Source organism: Pholcus phalangioides, unplaced genomic scaffold (assembly GCF_987345545.1).
Source record: "Pholcus phalangioides strain wild (caught in Gottingen) unplaced genomic scaffold, Ppha-v1.0 ptg000004l_1, whole genome shotgun sequence".
In the NCBI taxonomy this organism is placed as follows: Eukaryota; Metazoa; Arthropoda; class Arachnida; order Araneae; family Pholcidae; genus Pholcus; species Pholcus phalangioides.
In genome coordinates, this window is record NW_028301597.1 from 24,625,469 (window position 1) to 24,651,321 (window position 25,853).

General features: G+C 39.9%; 1 protein-coding gene across 1 annotated transcript in view; it reads left to right on the forward strand.

Annotated features, from left to right (window-relative positions):
- Positions 1-467: 467 nt before the first annotated feature.
- LOC149086958 (exonuclease mut-7 homolog) overlaps positions 468-25,853 on the forward strand; it is a 45,193-nt gene continuing 19,807 nt past the window's right edge. Inside the window, exons 1-6 of the mRNA XM_089231165.1 lie at positions 468-549; positions 5,480-5,930; positions 8,367-8,837; positions 12,556-12,609; positions 19,443-19,582; positions 21,277-21,383. Coding sequence (XP_089087291.1) covers positions 5,523-5,930; positions 8,367-8,837; positions 12,556-12,609; positions 19,443-19,582; positions 21,277-21,383 — 1,180 coding nt within the window. The 5' untranslated portion in view covers positions 468-549; positions 5,480-5,522. The remainder of the gene's footprint in view (positions 550-5,479; positions 5,931-8,366; positions 8,838-12,555; positions 12,610-19,442; positions 19,583-21,276; positions 21,384-25,853) is intronic.

The window sequence follows — 25,853 nt, forward strand, 5'->3', positions numbered from 1 at the left end:
GGGCCCATGATGCTCTTAAGACGGCCCTGGTCCGGGGTGACCATAAGCATCTGGTTGCGGCCCTGGTTTAACTTAATTTTAAAGTTTGACGCCGGGCACGAGGCTAAGCCTCTTCCAGCGGCAACTGAAAGGGCCCTCCCCTGGAGAGGGCGGTAAAAATCGGGCCTTTCCGTTACCGTGAAATAGTGAATGAAGCCCCGGCACCGTCCAGCCGGCTAGTGCCGCATCTTCTCCATCATAGGGATATACCTTTAAATTTCAAATGTGGCTGCTATGCCCATTCTAGAATTATTAAATGAGGATAGGAAACCTTCGGGTGTTTCACTTAACACAAAAGAGATTTACCGGCTCTTTCTCCGTTTACTGCTATATTAACTAGATGGCGCCACTATATGGGCGCATATCGCTGTTTTTAGTTTTGGGTGTTTGAAAATACCATTTAACAGGCGTTTTTATTTTTTTTGTTTGTTTTCCTCAATCGACGTGCTTTTTTTGTCACGCGCTTTTAAGACTAAAGGTTTTATGTAGAGTTGGAAGTTTTTTTAAACTGTAAGTACTTATAATACACGTATTTTTTTAACAGAATATTTTTCTATTTGATAACTATATCTCGTATAGAGGATCCTAATGACTTCACATAATGAAAAAACATTTATGAAGTAAGATTTTACTTCTCTTTTTATGTTGGACTTCGGTCAGCTTCGCAGACACATTCGTTGAAGATAAAGATGTGATAGCATTTTTCAATGTGAAATATTTTTTTTTCTTCTTTCAAGTTAAATGAAATTACAGTCAAACCTCGTTAATGAGTCACTCTTGGGAAAGCAAAAATATGACTTGATATGCGGAGTGACTCCATAGGCGGAGGTAGACTTGGAAGTCTGGGGGGGGGCAGATGATGATGTCGATTCATCTATACATATATGCATTAGATCTGTCGACTTCACCTTTGATGTCGGGGGGGGGGGCCCACGCCCCCCCGTATCTCCGCCCATGAGTGACTCATTAAACGGAGTAAGCCATAGCTGTGCCATTTCCTGCCTGAAGAAAATAGGGACTTCCAAAAAGTGATCCGCTAAGCGGAGTGGCGTATTAACCGGGTGACGCACTAACGAGGTTTGACTGTATATACAGATTTCGCCAAATTTTTCTACAGGGATATGTGATTCAATAGACAATGTGAAGGGGAAATTAAACCTGAGATATTTCCTTCCCTTTCCTGTCACAACCATCCATTCACAGCCCTTACCCATGGGCGTGGCCCCTAAATGGGGGGTGAGGCTAGCAGGGCTCTAGCCCTGGGACCCGGGACGATTATCATCATTTTTTTTGCTTTTTCATGCTATAAATTAACTACAGAAGAGGCCCGTTAAAAGTCTGACCGAGGGGCCCGCAAAAGATTGCAGCCTAGGGGCTCCGCTACAGGATGTGTGGGGGGGACCATGCCCATGGGCCCCACATCCTGGGCAAAGCCTCCTACGCTGGGATCTTTAACCCCCCCCCCCCCCGATCAGACTTTTCACGGGTCATTCTCTAGTTAATTTATAGCGCGAAAAATGATGAAAATTGTTTCGAGTCCTTGTGAGGGGGGGGGGGGGGCAGGGGCGCAACTAGATGCTTGAGCACCCGGGACAAGTGCACATTTTGGCTCCCCCTTGTAATGTTGAAGGAGAGGTTTGAGAATAAAATTTGCGCCCCTCTCCGGTACAGTGCCCGGGGCACGATTTCCGCCTGCTCCCCCCTAGTTGCGGCCCCGAGGGGGCATGCCTTTACCCGACTTACGAACACAGGAGGATCGATCATAAGCAGGGCCGCAACTAGGGAGGGGGGAGCAGGCGAATCTCGTGCCCGGGCGCTGGACCCGAGGGGGCGCAAATTTCATTCTGAAATTTCTCCAAGGGGGCGTCAAAATGTGCGCTTGCCCCGGGTGACCAAGCATCTAGTTGCGGCCCTGATCATAAGTTCCAACCGTGGTATGAAGTACAGTCATTGACGTACTCAAAGTGGGGGGGGGGGGGTTTAAACCTCTCTCAATCCGAGATTATAGTATTATTTTGTAGGAGTAAACCCTGCAAAATATACATTCTAGAAACGAAACCTTGAGAAAACCCCCCTCCCCTTCAGAAGAATAGTATTTTGAAACCCTCCTCCCCCCCCCCTCCCTTCCCGCTGGAAAATTTCTTCTGCGTACACGAGTACAGCATTGTATTCACGTGCGAGTTGATGCGGGGGCGATTTCGGATGTGGCTCCGAAAACGGGGGGGGGGGGAAGTGGAAGAAAGGAGGTCGTACTTGAAAAAGCGTGTTGCGCAGAATTAGGGTTACCAGCTGTCCTCATTTATTTTTGCGTCATTTGAAACGTTTCAAACATTCTCGTTGAAGTGGATAAAAGTTGATGTTCAGCTCTCTTTTCTACCGCAGTGAGCACTGCGAGCGCTAGTAGGATGTTGTATCATCCATTGTAGTTTCTGTGACCTTGGAGCAGCGGTTCTCAACCGGTGCTCCGTGTGCACCTCCCAGGGGCTCCGCGGCGACTCAAGGAAAATAAAATGAATTAGTAAATTTGATAGATAAGTAAATAAGAGAGGCCTACAAGGTTCTGCCATAAAAATTATGTACAAAAAAGAGCTCCTCTACTCAAACAGGGCTCCGCCATAGAAACTATTTACTGGAAAGGGCTCCGCGAGTCAAAAAAGGTTGAGAACCACTGCCTTAGAGCATAGGCCTTCGACCTTTTCCAGTTGCGAGCATTGCCTGTAACCGTCATCAAAAGAAGAGCACCCCCCCCCCCAGGGCAAGTTTAACATACGAGTGCATGAAATCAGTGCCGTCTTAAGGCATGGGCCCACCCGGGCCTCAGAAAAATGGTTCAGATTTTCGAAAATTTGCCTGGTAGGGCCTCAGAAAAATCATTTGGCCCGGGGTCCCATGATGGTCTTAAGACGGCCCTGCATGAAATCAGGATGATTTCAATCCTTGAATGAAATTTTTACAAGGTGTTTTATTTTGAACGTTGATCAAGTGCTCGTAATCACGAAATCGAATACGAGCATCGAGCACTCTTGTTACTTCAGGGAGCAACGGGTTGAAAATGCCTGCCTTATTAGACTGAGGGGAAATTCGAATGTCGAACCTATCTCGTGATGTAGTAGTCGAAGACGCGAACATTACCGAGGATGATTCGAAGCGCCGCGGCGCTCATCTCCTATAAAGCTCCTATAGTGACGCAATAGGCGGCGCGCCGCCTATTGCGTCACTATAAGTTATTTTTTATATTGATTTTTCTTGTCTGCATGTTCTATAGATCTACAATTTTAGACCAATCTCTGTAAACGTCATCAACCACGCTTTGTAAAAAAAAAAAAGAAATACAGTCGAATCCCGTTTTTACGAATACCGTTATAGCAAAAATATCGTTTTAACGAACACTTTTTCTAATCCCCCAGAAACGTTTACATGGGAAAAATGCATGAACCTGGAATTCCTTTATAACGAAGTGATTTCTCGGGTCTCTTGGAGTCCGTTATAACGGGAATCGACTGTATTCTCTTAACGGTATCTTATACTCGGTGTACAAAAACTACAAAAACCTTTGCCTAGTTTGTGGGCACTTGAACTAGTATTCTACCTATTGATAAGTCCTCTATAGAGCCACTTTAGTGATCTCTAAATGTTCCGCGGCTCTTTTAAGTGATCTATAATGTGTCCGGGCCGCTCAAGTGTTCTAGAAATGAGTTGTGGGGCCACTTAAATACTCTTGAAACTGTGTGATCACTTTCACTCAAGTGATCTGTAATTATACCGCGGACCACTTAAGTAATCTGGGATTGAGCCGCGGGAAACTTGAGTGATGTAAAACTGCACTGCGGGCCTCTTAAGTGCTCCAAAATCTGTGCCACATGTCACATAAGGGAGCTCTATCTGTGCCACGGACCCTCGTGTTCTGGAAATATGCCGTAGGTCATTTCAGTGATCTGTGAGGGGAGAAGGGGGGGGGTAGAAAATGGCTAAAAATCTGATGTAATATTTGAACGGCCCCTTACAAGAGGATGTTGTTCCAGGGCTATATAATAAGGTCTGATTCCGTTCATAGGGGGAATAATGGCTGTTTTATGCCGAGCCGGAGCACATTACCTCCTGGAACCTCTCTAGGAGGTGATGGTACCAGCTATAGCCTCTAGTCTAGAGTTTTCCAACGTCAATTTTTAGCGCGTAACCCTTGATGATTACGAGGCTATTCCCGCGGAACCCTTACCAAACTTTGAAAATTTCTTCAATATACAGGGTATCTCAAAGCCCGCATTTTTCACTCTACGGAACAAGAATCCTCACTTGTGGTAAATAAAAGTGTCAAAAAATATACACATTTGCGAGTTACAGATAGTGTGACCATATGACCCATATTTCACGGGATAGAATTATTTTTTTCGTAATATTCGGCTATTTCATAGTTTTAATAAAAATGTTTTGTCAAGCTTGCTAAAAAAAACTTACTTTGAAATCGTGAATTCGTTATTTTGAGCTATTCATCAATGAAAATGTTCATCTTCCACCCCCCCACCCGGAATACGCACAGCTTCCGGATAGGGGCCATTCAAGTATTACGTAAGCAGATTTTTAGCCATTTTTGATCCCCTCCCCCCTCCCTTGTCAGCAAAATTTCGTCAGCAGCTTAGAATATTTCATATCTTCCAAAAGGGTGGTTGATGATGTAAGCAACCTTCAAAACCTCCCCCCTCCCCCTTGTCATAAAATCCGAACACCACCCCCCCCCCTCGATGCTGACGTAATACTTGAATGACCCCATACCTAAAAAAACAAACTTATTTAATCATTTTGTTTCTCCACCACTATCATTTACTGCCCAATATTACTAATTAGACCCTTACTTATACAGTTCACAGCTGATTCCGAACGGTTTTTCTATGTTTTTCACCGAGAGGTTCGTACGCCAAACGTTTTGTGCGCACATTTTCTTGAATAGCAACGCGTGCTATTTTATCATCATGGTGCTGTTTTTGCGATCAGAAAAAAAAGCACTTGCAAGTACAAAAGATGATGGTACTGAACACAAACTAACTTCTTTCCTCTCGTTTTATGCTGTTCTTTCCCAACCTTTCTGCGATTTTTTGAATCCGAACATCTCAGCGATTGTTGCACTTGGAAACGTAGAATTTCTCTTCTTTTTTTTTTGTCATCAGGAAAGACAGGGCAACAATTTCCTAATTGGAAGTTCAAGGACAAGGGGGGCGGACCGTGTAAAAATTTAAATAATTTTTATTTTAGGACGTACTGTATTTTCAACTCCCGAAACTGCTACTTCTGAACACATTTTGAGCATTTTTTAAATTGAAAACCATACCTCTATAACGAACGACTGATGAAATAAAGGCCGAATCAGGACTTACAGGACGCCCTGTATATCATATTAGAATTTTTCTGGAGAAATTCCTGACAATTTATTTTTTTTATTTTCTAGAAAATCTGCTGGTTCGACAGAAGCTCTTTTGGTGTCAAAAGTGATGGCTAATGATGGAACTAATGGAAACTCTGGAATCACTAGAGATTTGAATCGCTTGAAGTACTTTCTCTGCGAGAAGAAAATGTTCGAAGACGAAATTTTCAAACTGTTCGAGAGACAAGATGATCCGTACACATATTTCTTACAGCTGCTGCCACTTGCGAAATCTCCAACAAGTAACAGACCAAACAAACTCTCATCTGCAATCCTTTCGAACTTTGAAGTATGGACGAAGAATTCACCGAATTTGGCACCGCCATCGGCAGCGCATCAATCGAGTGCGTCGCATTTGCCGATGAATTTACGCAATAGAGATATAATGGAAAAGATCTCGCGGATTTTTCGACTAGATGGAAAGAACGATTCCGATGCGATCGAAGGAAACTTGACAGAGGGAAATTCAGAAACGGTGAGCAAAGTGCACAGTTTTATTCATAAAATATTTGTTTTGTTAAATGCACTAGAACAGCGCTTCTCAACCTATGGTCCGCAGGCAGACTTGATAAATTAATCCTAACTGAATGAAATAATATTCAATTATCGTCATTGATATTAGTGAGAGATAGCTTATGGGTTCCTAACATGTAGAAAAATAAGACCTTCATAGTTTGTGGTAACCATACCTCATCGAGTAAAATTCGTTCCGGGGGGAACCAAAGTAATAGAGCGAGCAATAGATTTGGCTATCTTTTTCTGGTCATTTTCTCACATTTCGGGAGGGACCAGACACCCCAAGTCTCCCTTGCTACGGCCTTGTCCGAAATTGCTGATGAAGTTGCTGTGAAGCTAATTTCTGTGTAGTGCGCATAAGTGCTGTGCGGTATGCGACTTTACTGCGTGGAACAACTGAATTTTATTAATAGATTAAACTTTTTGTTGTGAATAAATGCATTCATAAATTCATTTTACGGTTGTACCAACAACGCCAATTTAGAGGAGATCTCAACAGCAGCATAAATTTTGTGGTGATAATGCTGTCTCTCGATGTAACAATAACCTCTTTACAACGGTACTTTTTCCTGATCCGCAGAGTTCCATTATATTGAGGTTTCACTGCACTTTGATTACAAATACAAACACAAAGTCCACACCAGGAAATTGCCCTACCAGGTTGCTGAAAAAAGAGGCCCATAAAAAACATGAATTTGCAAAAAATACAGTCGGACCCGCTTGCATCGAAGTCGAAAAAAACGGCGAATTTGTTCGTTGTATCTGTACCGGCTTGGAAAATTGTACGATTATTCAAAATTAAACATAATTTACAAGCCCATACTCATTTTTTGATGAATATAAGTACTTCAAAAATACATTGTTATAAAAATTAATTCTATATTCTAAAACGAAATCGAAATTAATTGAAATTTTACATAATTGAATACGTGAACAAAAATATGTTAATCGTTACTAGTTTATTTTTCTTTGGCATGAATGATTTGTGTTAAAAACATATTTGCCTAACAAGCATGCCAAATGCTAAATCTTTTAGTTGAATCCTGGCTCAGTGTGTGGAACATGCGCACAGTATTTCAATTCTCATTATTTTCGAACAATGCAAGCGCTGTCTATGTATCAGAGTGTGTGTGTGTGTGAGCTTCTTCTCTGAATCTCTTCTTACAGATGTTCAGATCACCGTCGTATTCTTCTTCCCTCTCAATTGGAATTTGTCTTCAATTCCTCCTTGCTCGTCAAAATCGTGACTAACGAACTTCGAGTATTCCTGAATTTCTTTGATACCTCACTTTTTGTTAGTTTTTGTCTTTAAGTCAAATGCATAGCTTCAATTTTGAAACCAATAGAAAGCGCTTTGTGCTTGGGCATTTTAAAAATTTACCCGCACACAATAACACTACCACAACCGAATCTAGCTAAAGAAAAACGGGACAGGTGCATGGAAGTGTTTTAGACCTGTGGGTGCTCGAATCGAGTTTAACGTAATAAATTTTGATTACTGAATCAATTCTTGGGCTGCTCTGATGCGTGATAAAAAATACTGGGGGGCAAGGCGTCTGTATAAGACAGTGTTTCCCAAAGTGGGCAAAATCTTATCCCTGGTGGGCGATGGAATGGTCCAGAGGGGCGATGAAAGCTACTGGTTTAACATAGGATTCTATGAGGTCACTTTGGGGATAAGAGAAAAAAATTTCTGAAGAAGAGGGCGATGGAACAAAAAGTTTGGAAAACTATGGCACAGTCGAATCTCGTTATAACGAACTCCAAGAGACCAGAGAAATCACTTCGTTATAACGAAATTTCGTTATGGAGGAATTCCATGTTTTTGCATTGCACCTATGCAAACTTATCTCGGGGGATTAGAAAAATGTTCGTTAAAAGACGATTTTCGCTATAACAATGGTCGTTAAAACGGGATTCGACTGTAATAACTTGTGGTCCATCCTATCCATCCCTTTGAAAATTTTATGCACTTCGATCATATCCCCCTCGACACCCGCGTTCCTCTAATGTAATCATATTCAAAAAATTAAGTCTTTCTTCATAGCTCAAGCATTGTGTGTCAACAAGAGCACGCGTAGTTCTTCTCTGCACCCCCTCAACCAAGTCTATGTCTCTGTAGGTAGTATGTGGTCTCCCCCCCCCCCCCGCCCTCCTAACAGCAAACTCCTGTGCAGGACGAACTACGCCTCGAAAAAGCGAAAGAATGACCTCAGCGGAACTCAAGAGACCTTTTTTTTAAGAATGAAAACCAAGCATTCTATTCTTCCTTAGACCGGCCTGATCACAGGGCTGGAAAATTTTCGATTATGCATCCAAATAATAAAGTATATGTCGGTTTGATATGTAAGAATTTCGTTATGATGTATTTCCGATTTTTCTTTTCTCTTCACAGTTTGCCCCTGAGTCTGCTGTTCCAGGAAATACATTTCTTTCCCGTGAGAAATTAATGAATCAAAGTATGGCCCAAAGTGACCTAGTTTCACTCTCCGGAGTCCGAGAAGATTTCGACCGCCTAATGAAGTCCTTCACTAACAAGGCAATGTTCGAAACGATCATTTACGAACTCTTCGACAGCCAAGACGACCCATACCAGTATTTTTTACTATTGGTGAACCTTGCGAAATCTCCGAATAACAGACCAACAAAATTATTATCTGAAATATTTTCGTGCTTTGAAGTATGGGCGGAAGAAGCAACGAATTTGGCACCGGCATCGGCAACACATCAAGCAAGTGCGTTGGACTGGGCGATGAGTTTCGGAAATGGAAGTATACTGGAAAAAATTTCGCTGATTTTTCGAATTGATGGGAAGAATAAATCTGGTGTGATCAACCAACACTTAGAAACGGGAAAGTTAGAAATGGTAAGTATGTTATGGTGAATCTGATGAATTGGTGGTTATGCATAATTGCCGATAGTCTCGGTATGTTTGATAAATTTATCACTTTTTCTGGCGATTATGCATAATACCCAGGTATCATTGGTAAATTTGATAAATGCTGAAAAAAATATATGTAATGGTAATTTGATAAAATGTCACGTAACATCGGAGTACGATCGTGATATTAGTTAAATGAGAGTTCATTATATCGGAGTACAACCGTAATATTTGTCATGTAAGAGTTTGCTATATCGAGAGCCGACCGTAGAATTCGTCAAATAATGGTTAATTATGTCGGGTCCGATTGTGGAATTCGTTAAATAAGAGTTTGTTACACTGGAGGGGATGGTGGGGGTGATTGCATGTGCACATAGACGTGAAAAACAGCTATATCAAAGAATTTGTTAAATGAGAGCTCGTTACATCGGGGTAAAATCGTAATATCTGTTGTAGGAGTTCATTATGTCGGAGCACGATTGTGAAAATTTGTAAAATGAGAGCTCATTATGTAGGGGTATAAGCGTCAAATTTATTAAATGCGAGTTCGTTATATCGAAGTTCGATTTCAGAATTTGCCAAATTGAGTTATTTCGGAGATGTTCGGGAAAAACTCGTAAAAGCCAGAGTTCATTATATCCGGTTCAGACTCTGACTCACAAGCACGGCCATCTAAATACAGGCGTTCCCACGCTTTACGCGATTAATTGGTCCCGCAAAATAGTCGCGTAAATCACGTTAAGTGAGTTGAGTTTAACATAGGAAAGATGGGGATGGGGGGAAAGGGGATTCCTTCAGAAGGATAAAAAAAAATTGATCCTGAAGGAACCTTTATTTAACGATTTAATTATTCAAACTTGATTAACAAATCCCGTGAATTTAGGCAACGTGAATGAATTAAATTGATACTTTTTCTGTCTTCACTACCTCTGATTGATTCTAGTGAGCGTGGATGTTTTCTTTCCTGGAAATGTCTGCTGACAACTCTTTTTTAACGAAACAGTCTGCATTCGGCTGACACAAGCAGCATTTTTTGTCTCTTCTTAATGAAAACTTTAGTAGAAAAAGCCAGAGAATTCCGAGAGTCATTCAAGCCCGAAGGCCAGAGAGTCATTAAAAGAAATACGTGATCAAAACAATTTCAGAATCGGTGATTCATAGAAAGAAATTGTTTCAGAATTTATGAAAAATTCATACTCAATGGAAAAAAATTATTTTAAAATTAAATTTTTCCGTTGAAAAGAAATTTCTTCTCAGAATTATTAAAAATTCATAATTGAAGATATACAGTAGTTTGGTATTTGACCCTTGTTTAAACTTGTGGTGCATTTATAATAATACATCTGTTGAGAATGAATGAATGAACGCCAGGGGCTCTGCCACCTGACTTATCCCGTTGCCGAGATCTCTTTAAGTCCAGCTTCGTGGCAGAGTCTGGGACAAAGTGGGTGCACCTAACAGTCTGAGTGTGTAGCTAGAGTTGTGTTTGATATTTCAGTGCTGCCATCTATACTTCAAATTGTGAGTGAAGTGTAATGATTGAATATTTGTAACGTTGTAGGCCTGTTGCTCTCTATGGCGAGACTTTTTAACGGGGAGATCGGCTCGCATTTGTGCCTTGAAGTTGGAAACCACAGAAAACCAACTTCAGCCGACCACCACTGTGGCGCCGGTGGGGTTCGAACCCGGATCCTTGCGATGCGAGTCCGTCACTATGACCACTCGACCAACACAGCGGCCATCTGTTGGGACAATATTGTATACGTACATTACATTAGGTCAGTATTCCCCGAAGTGTGCGTCGCCGACTTTTGTCAGGGAAGTCGCGACGAGCTGGAAATATTGACATGTGAGCCTATTTATATTTTATTCTTTTATGAATGTCCAATATCTGCTGAACTAGTCTGGGGAGCCGTAGATGAAACATGAATAGGCAAGGGTGCCACGTGAGACAAAAGTTTGAGAACCCATGTATTCAAATTATATACAGGGTGGTTCAGAAAAGATGGGAAAAACTTTAAGAGGTGACAGTACACACTTATACAAGCAATTGCTATCAAAGAATGCATGGTCTAACATGAAATGCAAATGCGGTAGCGCGTTTCGAAACAGCCGCTCCGCAAACGTTAAAACGACATTTCTGTTGAAATTTATCGGGAGAAAATCCATGCATGCAAATATAACCTGGGGAAGAAGAAGAAACCGTATGCAAATCTGCGTCACTGGGAATAAGAGGCGCGGACGCCAGCCCTGTGAAGTTATTCCAGCGTGCAACCGTCCTAACAGCTGTAACGTACGGGATAATGGTGCACTTTACTGGTGCACAAGCAGACATGCATTTCATTTATGCATTCATTACGCAGACATGCATTTCATTCATGCATGTCTGCTTTTTCAGTATTACTAAAGTGTGCCGTTATCCCGTACGTTACAACTGTTAGCACGCTGGAATAACTTAAACATGGCGTCCGTGCCCTTTATTCACTGTGACGCAGATTTGCATACGGTTTCTTCTTTTTCCTCAGGTTAAATTTGCATGCATGGTGTGTTGTTTTGCTCCCAATAAATTTCAACAGGAATGCCGTTTTAAAGTTTGCGGAGCGGCCGTTTCGAAACGCGCTTGTGCGTCTGCGTTTCATGTTAGACCATGCATTCTTTGATGACAATTGTTTCTATTGGCGTGTACTATCACCTTTTAAAGGTTTTCCCCATCTTTTCTGAACCACCCTGTAAATCAAATCGTAAAATGGTAATTCAAATACCATTTTACGATTCTAAATACCCCTGAAGAAACTTGGCGGCTTTCAGGCTGAATGGAAATCTGGTCTGAATGAGTGTTTAGGGCCGAGCATATAGTGGAACGAAGAGGTACGCGAGATACAAGAATTGAGACTACGAAGAAAAATTGCATAGCGGTGGAGAAAGAAATGTCCGCACATATAGTCAAGGAGGAGGAAGATAGAGAAAATGATCGGAGGGGGTTCTGAAATGTAAGGTGTGATGATGATCTCCCTACAGAAGACGGAAAGGAAAAAAAAAAGAAAGGGCGAAACGGACCAATCATTAGATAGCAAAAATCAGCAGATCGAGGTGAAAACAAACAGGTTTGTTGAAGTCGCGCCCCTCGTTAAGTAGCCTCTTTCTCTCCTTCGCCTCGCTTCTCGAGTATGTGTAGTGTAAAATAAAACAATACAACTGTTTTCGTTGCTAGTCTTTAATATACTCTCCAGCGTGGTCCAACCCTCTTGGGTAAATGGCTTACATCCCATAAGGGACAGAGCCCGGACTACGACTGGCCTTTAAGTCTTTAATATACTGTACTCCCATACCTATTGGGCCTAAGACCCCCCCCACCCCGGTTTAAATGAAAAAAAATTTGCACCGTATGGAAACCTGTTGTTGTGCACCTATGTGATAAATTGAGAGACATTTTGCAGCGATTGCATTTGCTGTTGTGGACTAATTGGATTTTCTGCTCTCGTTGTAGGCAGAAATGCGAGCTGGCATTCCTTTCAGAAAGGTCTCGTCGTATTTTCAGTACAGCCGTCGTCCTCTAACACGATAATATCTAAAAAAAAATGAAGAAAAACCCCTCTTTAACATAATACAGATGAATTTATTATATTATGCATTAATTAATGCACATCAAAATTTTCTAGATGAAACCTATTTTATTAATTTTTACATGCAATTATTCTCTTAGGTTTCTCAAGCAGTCAAGTTACTGAATCTGCAAAAAGAATATAGTTTCGAACAGGTAAGAGAAAATACAGTATGAAATCTACCCAAGTGGGTAGAGTGCATATGAACATAGTGCACCGATACTGCGAATTGGCGCGGTGACGGATTGGTTTTTAAAAACACGAATTTCATTTTTTAACTAATTCGTAACGGTGCTGATTTGCTGAATCGGAAACAAGCGTGCACTGTGTTCATATCCTATCATTGTAAAGCAGTGGCTTTTTTTCCGTGAACCGATTTTTGCGCTTCAGAATTCTGTACAGTTCTGCCGATGTGGACCCAGTTTAAGATATTCTTTTCAATTCAATCAAGATATATGTCCCGACTCGACCTTAAAACCGAGGGATACCTAGGCCACATCGCCATATAGCAATATCTGCTCATTGTCCTCCTGGACTGGGTATCTCTGGAAATTTACAAAAAAAACACATACAGGGTGTTCTAAAAATGGACCGACAAACTCAGAGGGTTGTTAGCAGACATCAAGGGGAACAAAAATTGTAATGGAACATGTCGCAAACCCCTTTTTAGAGAGGGTGAAAATCACCAAAAATCGCATGCAGGTTTCGACGTCACGCTGGTACGACAAAAAGTACAATAATAACTACAAAAAGATTTATTTCATAAATTATTGCAAGAGTTGCTGGAAGTGGCGTCATTGCACAGTCTATAATGACGTAAAAACGATTCCCGGACGCGCTCGAATATACCAGGAATGCTTTTATACAGACGATACTCGTGTAGCAGTTAGTTGTCTGTTTCAATGAGTATCGTCTATATAAAAGCATACCTGGTATCTTCGAGCGTGACTGGGAATCGCTTTTACGTTGTTGTAGACCATAGTTTCCCAACCATTTTTGTCCCATCCCCCCCATTCTACAGAAATTTTTTTCTCCCATCGCCCCTCAACGTAATCTAACCTAACCCATAGGATCCTATGTTAAACACGTAGCTTCTACCGCTCCGTGGAATATTCCATCGCCCACGTTGACAATCTGTTGTAGACTGTGCAATGACGTCAGCGGCCGCCACTTCCAACAATTCTTGCAATAATTAATCAAATAAAATCTTTTTGTAGTTATTATTGTACTTTTCGTCGTTCCAGCGTGACGTCGAAACCTGCATGCGTTTTTGTCGATTTTCACCCTCTCAACATGGTTTGCGGCATGTTCCATTACAAATTTTGTTCCTCTTAATGTCTGCTAACAACCCTCTGAGTTTGTTGATAAACTTTTAGAACATCCTGTATATTACAAAACCCAATATCCCCACTCGACTGATATTAAATTCGATTTTCTATTTTCTTTAATCTGAATAACATTGTTTCTCATATTTTCACATCCAATTGCTCACGTAATCATCATTCAAACTCCTCCCTTCCGCTTTGTTATCAAAAGTAAGTGAAGGCACCCCCCCACCTTCCCACGTTAGTGCTTACGTAATACTTTAATGACTTTTTTATACGCAGAAGACGAAAAACGGAATTTTTTAATGTGTTTATTATACGTATGCCGCCGCTCATTATCTGTAGGTCTTTGTGATAGATTTAAATACAGTGCACGTGCCGGTTATTGTGATCACATTAGGACTCGAGATTTCCGAAATAACCGATTAATGAGTATATCCGAAAAAACCGTAGTTGTAGTACGGTGATTGCGTGTTCTGCTCGGTGTAATTCGACAACTCACACAGTTTTTCTTTCCGCCACAACTGGTTGTAAAATGTTATATTGTTGCTTTTTTTTTAATCAACTATTATAAAACATCTGTAGCAGTGGTTCCCAACCGAGGGTGTGCACATCCCTAGGGGTGCGGGAGAGCATTTTTGGTGAATGAAAAAAAAAATTGACTCATTATTCTTAGGAAAATTAAAATAACAATTGAATTTTTCAGTTCCCAAAAAAAATATGAATCATACCAATATTTTGACGATTCATCTACTGACTTCCGCTCGCAGAAATGTGCCATATGAATTTCGCGTTGTAAAAGTTTCTTTTTCGATTAGCGATCGTACTTGTTTTCCATCTCGGTTAAAAAAAAAAAATGTAATTATTTACTTAAAACTATTTCGTGGTTTGTTTCCATTGGTACTTCGTGTTATTAGCGTGTTGTGCTTACATTTGATACTGCCGTGAACACACGACTCAGGAAAAAGTCCAAAAATTCAGTCAAGTGTTAAAGAAACAAAAATTAAGCGCCGTATTCACTCACCGACATGGTTTAAACTGTTCTCACAATTTTTGGATAAGAGATCAACATAGATTAGTTAAAAACCTGAAATTAACTAATCCGTGTCGATGTCTCATCAAAAAATTGTGACTAGTTTAAACCATGTCGGTGAATACCGCCCTAATTTATACAGTTGTTGTGGAATCAATATAAACTGAAGAGCCAAAAATAACTGGTACAGGCATGCGTATGCAATTAATGAGATATGGAACCAATCAGAGTACGGCGCTGCGGTCGGCAACGCCTATATAACACAACAAGTGTCTGGCATAGTTGTTAGATCGGTTACTGCTGCTACAATGGCAGGTTATCGAGATTTAAGTGAGTTTGAACGTGGTGTTATAGTCGGCGCACGAGAGATGCGACATAGCATCTCCGAGGTAGCGATGAAATTTGGATTTTCACGTACGACCATTTCACGAGTGTACCGTGAATATCGGGAATCCGGTAAAAAAATTAAATCTACGACATCACTGCGGCCGGAAAAAGATCATGCAAGAACGGGACTGACGAGAATCATTAAACGTGACAGACGTGCAGCCCTTCCGCAAATTGCTGCAGATTTCAATGCTGGGCCATCAACAAGTGTCAGCATTCAACGAAACATCATCGATATGGGCTTGATGACTGCACGACACAAAGCTTTACGCCTCGCCTGGGCCCGACAACACCGACATTGGACTGTTGAGGGCTGGAAACACGTTGCCTGGTCTGACGAGTCTCGGTTCCAATTGCTTCGAGCTGATGGACGTGTACGGGTATGGAGACAACCTCATGAATCCATGGAATCTATGTGTCAACAGGGGACTGTTCAAGCTGGTGGAGGCTCTGTGATGGTATGGGGCGTGTGCAGTTGGCGTGATATGGGACCCCATATACGTCTAGATACGACTCTGACAGGTACGTAAGCATCCTGTCTGAGCACCTGCACCCATTCATGTCCATTGTGCATTCCGACGGACTTGGACAATTTCAGCAGGACAATGCGACACCCCACACGTCCAGAATTGCTACAAAGTGGCTCCAGGAACACTCTGCTGACTTTAGACACTTCCGCTGGCGACCAAAATCCCCAGACATGAACATTATTGAAAATATCTGGGATGCCTTGCAACGTGCTGTTCAGAAGAGATCTCCACCCCCTCTTACTCCTACGGATTTATGGACAGCCCTGCAGGATTCATGGTGTCAATTACCTCCAGCACTACTTCCGACATTAGTCGAGTCCATGCCACGTCGTGTTGCGGCACTTCTGCGTGTTCGCGGGGGCCTTACACGATATTAGGCAGGTGTACCAGTTTTTTTGGCTCTTTAGCGTATATAAGTGAAGAATTTTACTATTTTTTTTAATTCAATGAATTTTATAACTATTCAATGAATTAGAAAATACTATTCACTATTCAACGAATTATTTTTTTTCCAAACCTCAAATAAATGTTTAAAAATATTTTTTTTTACTTTCGTTTTTGAATTAATTTTTAAAAAAAATGAAATCAAAATTAAATATCAGCTATAGCCGAAGAGACATTAAACTATGAGTAAAAGAATGCATAGAAATTAATTATTTGATAATTAATTTAATTAATTACAGAGAAAATTTTCTAACACAAAAAACATATTGTCTAAGGGGTTGCGGGAAGGAAAAAAAGGTTGGGAATCACACTTATCTATAGCGACGTTAGAGTGAAAGTTTATGAGGGAAAGGAAATCGTCGCAAAAAGTGAAACGTTTTATTTCTCAAAACAAATTCCGTAGAATAACTGATTGTGTGATGAAGATCCGAGAAGCAGATGGGTCGTGGTGGTGGTGGTGGGATGTCAATCGGGGTTTAACGGTATAAGAAAATAAAGGGATAGGGATTGATCTGTGTCGGCTGAAGACATTTTATTACTTTTCCCTACTTTGGCACACCAAAGTAAGTTTTGTGACGTCACAGTGCCAGCTCCCGATTAGCTGCTCTGTCATAACGCTGTACATCCAGAGCGCTTCACTTTTTTTCTTACTCTTTTCTCATTCCTGTACTAGAGGACTGACTCTCAGTCAGTCGGACTTCAGTCCCTATAAAAAGCCCCATACTCTGATTTAGAGCCAACCACGATTATCACCAAAACTTTTTACTGATCCAATCTGCCACATATGGGATTATTACGGCATTTAATTAAATTTTAAATTTCTAAAAATTCAATTTTAAATAATTAAAATTAAATTCAATTGAGGTAAATCTAGTCATGGGTCAAGCCTAGAAGTTTCACTTCTGTCGCGCAAGATTCTTACGCAGATTTTTTTTTCCATTCAAAAGTCTTTTTTTTTAAGTTCGGAAATTGTGAGGAGTTAGAATTGAAATGTCTAATATGTATCACCAATCACGATGCTTTTTTTTATGATGTACGGTTCTATAGATCAGGACCGCAACTAGGGGGGGGGGGGGGCAGGCGGGTCTCGTGCCCCGGGCGCTAGACCAGAGAGGCAAATTTCATTCTCAAACCTTACCTTCAACATTACAAGCTGACGCCAAAATGCGCACTTGCCCCAGGTGACCAAGTATCTAGTTCCAGCCCTGCCATAGATCCCTTTGTTAAAGTCTTGCGGCCGAGGAATTGTAAATAAGGTCTGTTGAAAGAAATTGACCAAGAACTGAAAAGAAAGGGATTTTTTTAATAAACCTTACACATGCTATCACTATAGGAAAGAAATCGCAAAAGAAGGACCAAACGCGTACATGGGCCATAGCGGCTATAAGAGGGGCCATTCAAGTATCACGTAAGCAGATTTTTAGCCATTTTTGACCCCCCCCCCCCTGTCAGCAAAAGTCAGCAAAATACTGACCCCCTCCCCCCTGTCAGCAAAATTTCGTCAGCAGCTTAGAATATTTCATATCTTCAAAAGGGTGATTGACGACGTAAGCAACCTTCAAACTCCCCTGCCCCCTTGTCACCAAAAGTCAGCAAATCGGAAACCCCCCCTCCCCCCATCGATGCTGACGCAATACTTGAATGACCCCTAACCACCCGATTATGAAATTGTTAACTGAGTACGGATATTTTTGTCAACAAAGGAGGGGCACCTTCAGACCTAGACCTACCCCCCGTCCTCCATCCTGACCTACCCTACATAGTCTTCCAGATTGATAAGGATAACTTATTCGGAGAAAATTACTCTTGTAAGATTTTCAGCCTTAGCTGCAAAATATGCAAAAAGAAAAACTTTTGACGAAAAAAAAAGATGACACGAACCGAAGTCCTTCAACTATAAACGATTTTTCCCCCGTGTTATGTAATTGGGCTGCTCCGTACTTTAGCGATAGTGAAAACTAGAGCCGGATTACATGCAAATGCATATGTGCATATGCATATTTTGGCCTTTTTTAGCATTAATGCATATAAATGCATAAAATCGAAGAATTTTCATAATAAGTGCATATTTTTGAAAGTTTATTTAAGCGTAATCACTTTTTTTATAATCTTTCAAAATCAATATTGCTAATAATACAGTAAAACCTCTTTTGCGGTCACCGGCGGGACAAAACAATTCGTTCGTAAAAGAGGGGTGACCTTTCATCAGGGATTTGAAATGCATATTTCTATTATACAAGGGGAAAATATTATTTGGCCCTTAAAAGAAGGGCGACCCCATCTGATGGGTGTCCGTTAAAAGGGGGTTTCATTGCATTTTTATAACAGGTTTTTTCTACCGCAGGTGGAATTTAGTGAATGAATAGAGATGTTCGTATTTTCCAAATATCAAGTGTTCTATTATTAAGGCTATTTCCAAAGCGTTCAATTTTTTTAGAAATGGTGTCGAAATTCTTTTGTTATTGGTATTTCGTTACTGAGCAACTACAACAAACTGGAAATTAAAAATGCCTAAATAAAAAATGTGTAGAAATATGCAGGGGGTGTATATGCGGGGATATTTTTTTGTAAATGAAAATATGCATTAAAAAATAGAAAATGTTCATTTCAAAAGCATATCTGCTTTTTTTGCATGATAATTTTTTAAATGCATATTTTCTCATTTTTGATTACATGTAACTTTTCATGACTTTTTAGTGTATATTTTGGGTTTTAATGCATATTTTGGCATTTTTGAGTGCATATTTTAGCATTTTAAGTGCATATTTCGGCATTTTTAAGTGCATATTTGCATATTTTTAGAGCATATTTTGCCACTTTTTTAGTGCATATAATCCGGGCTCTAGTGATAACAATACCAGAATGATAACATCATCAATGATTATAATAAGCGACGTGCACTGTATTTTGAAAATAAATTTGTGAAAAATGTTGCAAAGATTTATAGATATAAATCTTAATCTTAAAATGTAAGTTTGCGACATTTTTTGTAAAATATGTCACAAACAATCTCATCCATTCCTCACAAAAATTTCATTCATCAATTATCGATAAATGAAATTTTCACTCTCAGATTATACGCCGCCGCTGCGGACTATACGATGATTTTTTTGCCCTCAAAGTAGCGAAATTTGCATCAGTGTGTTATACACAGGAAATTACTGTTGTTGTACGAATGCAAAAAAATTATAATGTGTTGAATGTTCTTATTTATTTATGATATAATGCATTCAAATCAAATAATTTAACATTATATTTTCTTAATCTAGCTCTATTTTCCTTTGTTGTGTCTAAATTTGAAGAAAGATTTGAAAAAATGTCTCAAGGATTTTAAAGATTTGCAGCAGCAATTCATCGAAAACATGGATGAATTATTTTGGAGCAAACGGGAATTGCGTGAAGCAATAGAGTATGTGCTTTATCCTTCTTGTTTGACTTTTAACGAGAAAAATTTGATAAACGTCTGCCCAGAGGATTGGTAAATACAGAGTGTACCATAAACAAGTCTTATTCCTTATACACCCTTCATCTTCTGAACCTTTCGTGACAGAGTCATACTTTTAATTAGAAAGAGCACCCAGATAACTTGCCCACTTTAGGGACACAGTAGATCAGTTTTTTTTTCTTCTATGGGCCAAAAATGTATTGAGATACAAAATTTAACTTTTTTATGCTGCCCTCCCCGGCCAGGGATGAATTTGGGGGGGGGGGGGCCTTAGCGGGCTATAGTCTATGGCGGCAAGTTCAAAGGGGCGACAAATTTTAGGAATGAGTGGCTAAGAAAACTAGTACATAATATGAGGAGGGCGGCAAAATTTTATAACCACGAATCCGCCTCCGCCCAGAGACTAGGTCAGTGAGTGACCTAGAGAGTTTGCAAACATGTTAGTAAACAAAAAATTGTGTATGTACTTGAGTGAGCAAAAGAGTGACCTAGAGCGTTCGCAAGCATGTGAGATTTAAAAAAAAAGTGAAATATCCTAGAGTGGGTGCGAGCAACGTGAGTGACCAAAACAGTATGCAAGCATGTGACTGACCACAATAGTGTACAAGCATGTGAATGACGTAAAGAGTGCGTGAACATAAGAGTGACCCAGACAGAGAGTGTATGAGCATGTGAGTGGCCAAAAGCTGCAAGCATTTCAGTCACCAAAAGACTTCAGCGGATTCAAATGAGCTTCTCCTTCACATCTCGGACAGCAAATTGGTCAACTTTATGTTCTAACCCCCAGATCAGTTCCTCGAATTCGCCACCCGGTGATATAACCCTCCCTCCCTCCCTCCCTTCCCCGTAAATATGTGACCCGTGTCATCAAGTCATTCTTTTGGTGACTGAAACAGGGGTTCTCAACCGGTGCTCCGCGGAGAGTTCGCACATCCCAGGGGCTCCGCGGAGACTCAAGGAGAGAGAAAATACTATAAATCAGTAAATTTGATAGAGATAAATAAGAGGCCTACATGTTCTGATATAAAAATTATGTACAAAAAAGGGCTCTTCGAGTCAAACAGGGCTCCGCGAGTCAAGAAAGGTTGAGAACCGCTGCTATAGTGGATATTTGATAGGCATTTGGTTAATCAGATGGATGGAAAGACCATCCCGTGATTTGTCGTTGTATTTGTTGATGGCCCACAATAGATCCACCCTGAAGAGAGCTCTTGTGTTTGCTTCATATTCCACAAATAGGTGGAGAAGTGGCACTCCAGCTAATACCTGAAGAGGATTAGTTGGAGATGTTGAATAGGCCTTCAAAAGATATAAAGAAGACATCCCCGTTGAATGGAATCCAACATATACCAAATTTCTCTGAGCGACCTTCTGATAAAGGGTTCTCCTCATAGTTGTATAGAAATGCCCCAATTTTTCCCGGTTGAGCACCAGAATCTGGGCAGTAGCGCATTTATTTTCAAGGAGAGATCCGAGATGTGTTGATACCAATTAAGTTTATTATCGAAATGTACTCCAAGTATTTTGATACTAGACTTCTTTTTAATGACCCCCATCTATTAAGACTGGTGATTATAGTGGTGTTATTTAATACCTAGTCAACATAATTTGCATTTTTTTATGTGACCGAAACAATGTATAAAATATTTTCACCGTAGATCTGTCACAAGAAAATTTCCAACGAGAGCAAAATCTGTCATAAAGAATGAGAAACATTACTTGTCAGCTATGGATGAATTTATTAAGGAATGGAATATTCCTCTAGGTAATCACATTACATTTCTGCACTTTTGACTTTTTGTTTTTGTCTTTGGATGGTTCAAAATAATAAAATTTGAAAATGATGAAACAAACATATTTTTTTTAATGAATTAAATTAGGGCTGGTCCGATTAATCGATTAATTGGGTCGGTTAATCGATAAATTATTAATCGCAGTTAAAAATTTTAATTGAGTTAATCGACTCGGTCAATTCGATTGAAATTTTTATTAAAAGTTTGTGAATGAACTTGATTTTTTTGAAAAAACCGATTAGTTGTCTTATAAATCATGTTTTATACAGAACATTTTGGATAAGTGACCATATTTAAAAGTATTTAAATAAATATTTTGATCAAATTAGATTCATCGGAACCTGATGATTTCAGTTTCAAATGGAGTTTGAAGACAAGGGAAGGGAATTTTATAAGGCAAGAACAAAATTCATTGTTTCCACTATTTTCCGTATTCTTGAAAGCATCAGCTCCTCCTCACAAGTACCATTCGAGAGAAGTTTCTAGTTAAGCAAGCAACAGTATAATCGATATTTTTTCAAAATCGATGAACAATAACCAAAAATAACCGATTTTTTTAAAAGATCCAAGTGAAGAATTTACAGGTTTTGGCAATTATGTTCTGGCTATATTAAATTGCTTGAAGCGGGCAGCCTTAATTTCTTGACCTATTCCTATATTTGTTTACATGCACACAATAGGTGTGAGTTTTGAAATCAAAATATATTTTTATAGCATCTATTATATGGTCACAAAAAATATTCGATTAATCGATTAAAAAATTTGATTAACCAGTTAAAAATTTCAATCGATTCCCAGTCCTAAATTAAATGCCTAATCTAATAATGGGTGAATTCAAATACAAATACAACGCCACAACAGGCAAATTGCCCAACGAGGTGGCAGAGAAAAGTTATACTGTTATCTGTCATGTTTCAGTCGATCAGTCATTTCTTTACCCATGATATTACGGAATCGGAAAAACAACAATCGAAAACTTTTCTCTATTGAACAACAATGAATCCATTATTAAACTGTTAGAGCATATGGTTAGCTTAATTTCTATGAGGGATCTTGATTGTTGGCTCGGATTGTTATGCGTATCAAAAAAGTATAAATACCAATGTTTTCAGTCGTTTCTTCAGGACTATGGAGGTACATCCTCAAACAGCAAGTTGTGGTGATAAGAGTTCAAATACTGGTGTATACTCAAGTTTTCTGTACATGGGTATACATCATAATCTTCCTATTATTTCAATAATTTAGGGTTTCTTGCATATTATGTGTATTTGTACATATTAATTGCTTTTTTGCATGTTATACGTCACTACGTAATATAGTTTGTCGTAATGCATATTATGAAACAGCTTCGAAGAGCAATGTCTCGCCTCTTTAAGTGAATGAGGAGGGAGAAGTGAGACAACGCCATGTAGTCGCTGGAACCAGCATTGGCCTGTCACCGGATGGCTCACACGATGAGTCCCTTGAGGGAATTCCCTCTGAGGGCGTTACGCTTATTCAACTGGCTGAGTTAGTTGAGTACTCGATCAACCTTCGGGGAAAAACTGGAAATCCATCGCTTCTTCGGGAAGCTATGGTAAGATCTCGCTGGATGGTGGTGTTTCTGAATATCGGGATCGTAATGGAGGTGATCTGGTGATTTCAGATCACAGCTCCTGCCCATGGTCCATTTACGATCTAAATATCCGTATTTAGTCGCCTCATTCAAAACAAATAGATATCTTCAAAGATATTTATTTGTTTCGTGAATTTTTTTGTGCATTTACTTAAAAATTATTTCTTCCATATTCTAGAATTAATCATTTTTCAATCCATTTTCATCCGTGTTCTGAAAATGATCAGCGGGCCACTACAAAACCCTCCGAAGGCCATGGGAAGCCATGATGAGCCATTTTTTTGGAAGCCCTACCTACTACTGCTACACCACACATGCACCCCCCCCCCGCGGAACACCCCCAACGAATCGGTACATGCGGGAATGTGCGTGTACGTGTAGTGCAACCTGACGTAAAGTTTGTTTCTGTGTAATGCTTGTTATGTGTAGTGCTGTCATCTGCCCCCAGTTTTTCTAACTATGAGTGTAGTGTTATGGTCGAATGATTTACCGTTGTAGGACTGTTGCTCTCTGTGGCGAGACTTTTGCACCTTGAAGTTGGGAACCACAGAAAACCAACTTCAGCCGACCACCACTGTGGGGTTCGAACCCGGATCCTCGCATCACGAGTCCGGCACTATAACCACTCGACCACCAGCGGCCGCTCGACCAACACAATTCGTTGTGTGTGAGTGATTTCTTATATAGATATGCACAATGTAACTTCTGAACCAGTGAATATGGAAACATACCCTAATTGTAAAAAAGTATTCAAATACAGTCAAACTCTCTTATATATAACGACATCGAAGATTCCATGAAATTTTGTCGTTATAACTGATGTGTCGTTACAACCGAGGTTGGCATTTACAAGAACTTTTTCGACGAAAAATAAATCAGAGGCAATCAAATACAGTTTTAATTTCTTTGTGTTAAATTGAGGTGATCAATTTGGTCCTGAAAAATACGAAAAAAATATTGGGGTAATTAATACGAGATATCATCGATTCTCGCCAAACTTGATATACGGGGTGATTATAAAAAACTATCCCGACATATGGGCCCCTAACTATCATACCATTCACAGAAACTGAATGAAATTTTGGCATAAGGTATTTTGAGGTATGCGCTCAAGAATGATATGGAAAACAACAGTGTCACTCAAACAGTTACGGTTACAGTGAGAAAATTTCGAAAATATCAAATGGCAACACCAAGTTTTTTGTAATGGAATGCGATCTCCATACTGAAAAACACTAAATAGCGTTGGAATGGCACCTGTAGCACGAAAATCCCCAGAGCTAGGCAAGGAAAAAGTAAAAAGGACTTTGCCGTTCACCAGAGCATTAATGTTCGTTTCATTCGTCACACCGTTTCTTCGGCTGAGATCCCAGCCTGATTAGTCCTCCACAAGGTCATGTGGAAAATTTGTGAAACACAATAAAATGCTTTATTTTATTTATGCTGCTTCTCTGTCCTTATTGGTTGTCCTCACTTTTAGCCTATCTACCGCCGGTGATTTTCGTGCTAAAGTTGCCGTTCGAACGCTATTTAGGGTTTTTCATAATGGAGATCACATTCCAATACAAAAAACTTGGTGTTGCCATTTGATATTTTCGAAATTTTCTCACTGTCACTGTAACTGTTAGAGTGACACTGTTGTTTTCCATATCATTCTTGAGCGCATACCTCAAAATACCTTATGCCAAAATTTCATTCAGTTTCTGTGAATGGTATGATAGTTAGGGGCCCATATGTCGGGATAGTTTTTTTATAATCACCCAGTACACCAAATGACGCTGAAATTACCGAATGTCGTTTATAAATAACCTTAGCGAGAAAAAATAGCTACAAGCCAGCTAAAATGTGTTTCACGGGGGGGGGACTTGGTAAATACGTGAGATGGATTTTTTATTATGGTATTTTACTGGTGAACCGTTGATCCTAGAGGCATATTTCCAATTAGAAAGAGTATCCGAACAACATGCGTCATTCATGTTGCAAAGGGTTGTGCAGTTACTGAAATAAAAATGTTAACTTTTTGTACGGACGGATACCCTGTGCTCAAGAACCCAATTACAAAGTTGTTGCCTTGTCTCTCATGATGCCACCAAAAAAAAAAAAAAAAAATTCCTCGTTTCCAAGTGCAATATTCACTGAGATATTCGAATTAGAAAAACTGAGCAAAGTTGGGAAAAAACAGTATTAAATGCGGGTAAAACGGTTCACCCGTATTTAACGTTGTTTCCCCCCCCCCCCAACTTTGTTCCGTTTTTCAAATTTTAATAATTCTGCGAATATTGCACTTGGAAACGTGGAATTTTTGTATTAGCATCAGGAGAGACAGGGCAACTATTTTCTAATTGAGTTTTAGGGCACAGGGTTTCCGTATAAAAAGTTTACATTTTCATTTTGATAACTATACAACACGCCTTGCAACATGACTGACGTATCTGAGTTCTACATGTTGTTAGGATACTCTTTCTAATTGGAAGTATTCCTTTAGGATCAACGTTTCGCCAGTAAAATACCAGTTTGATATAGTTATCAAAATGAAAATGTAAACTTTTTATATACATAGAAACCCTGTGCCTTCCGAGCAATGGCGCACCGAGTAAGATGCCATTAAGAATATTTCATATCTTCATAAAAGGTGGTTGTTGACGTAAGCATCATCCAAACCCACCCTTCCCCCTTGTCATCAAAACTCAGCGAATCGGAACCCCCCCCCCCATCGATGCTGACGTAATACTTGAATGACCCCCAAAGCAAACATTCCAAAAGTCATTGTTAAAGCCAGCCCATGAATCATTGTTGCCCCGACAGTGTTTTTGCTTATTTTGGGCAT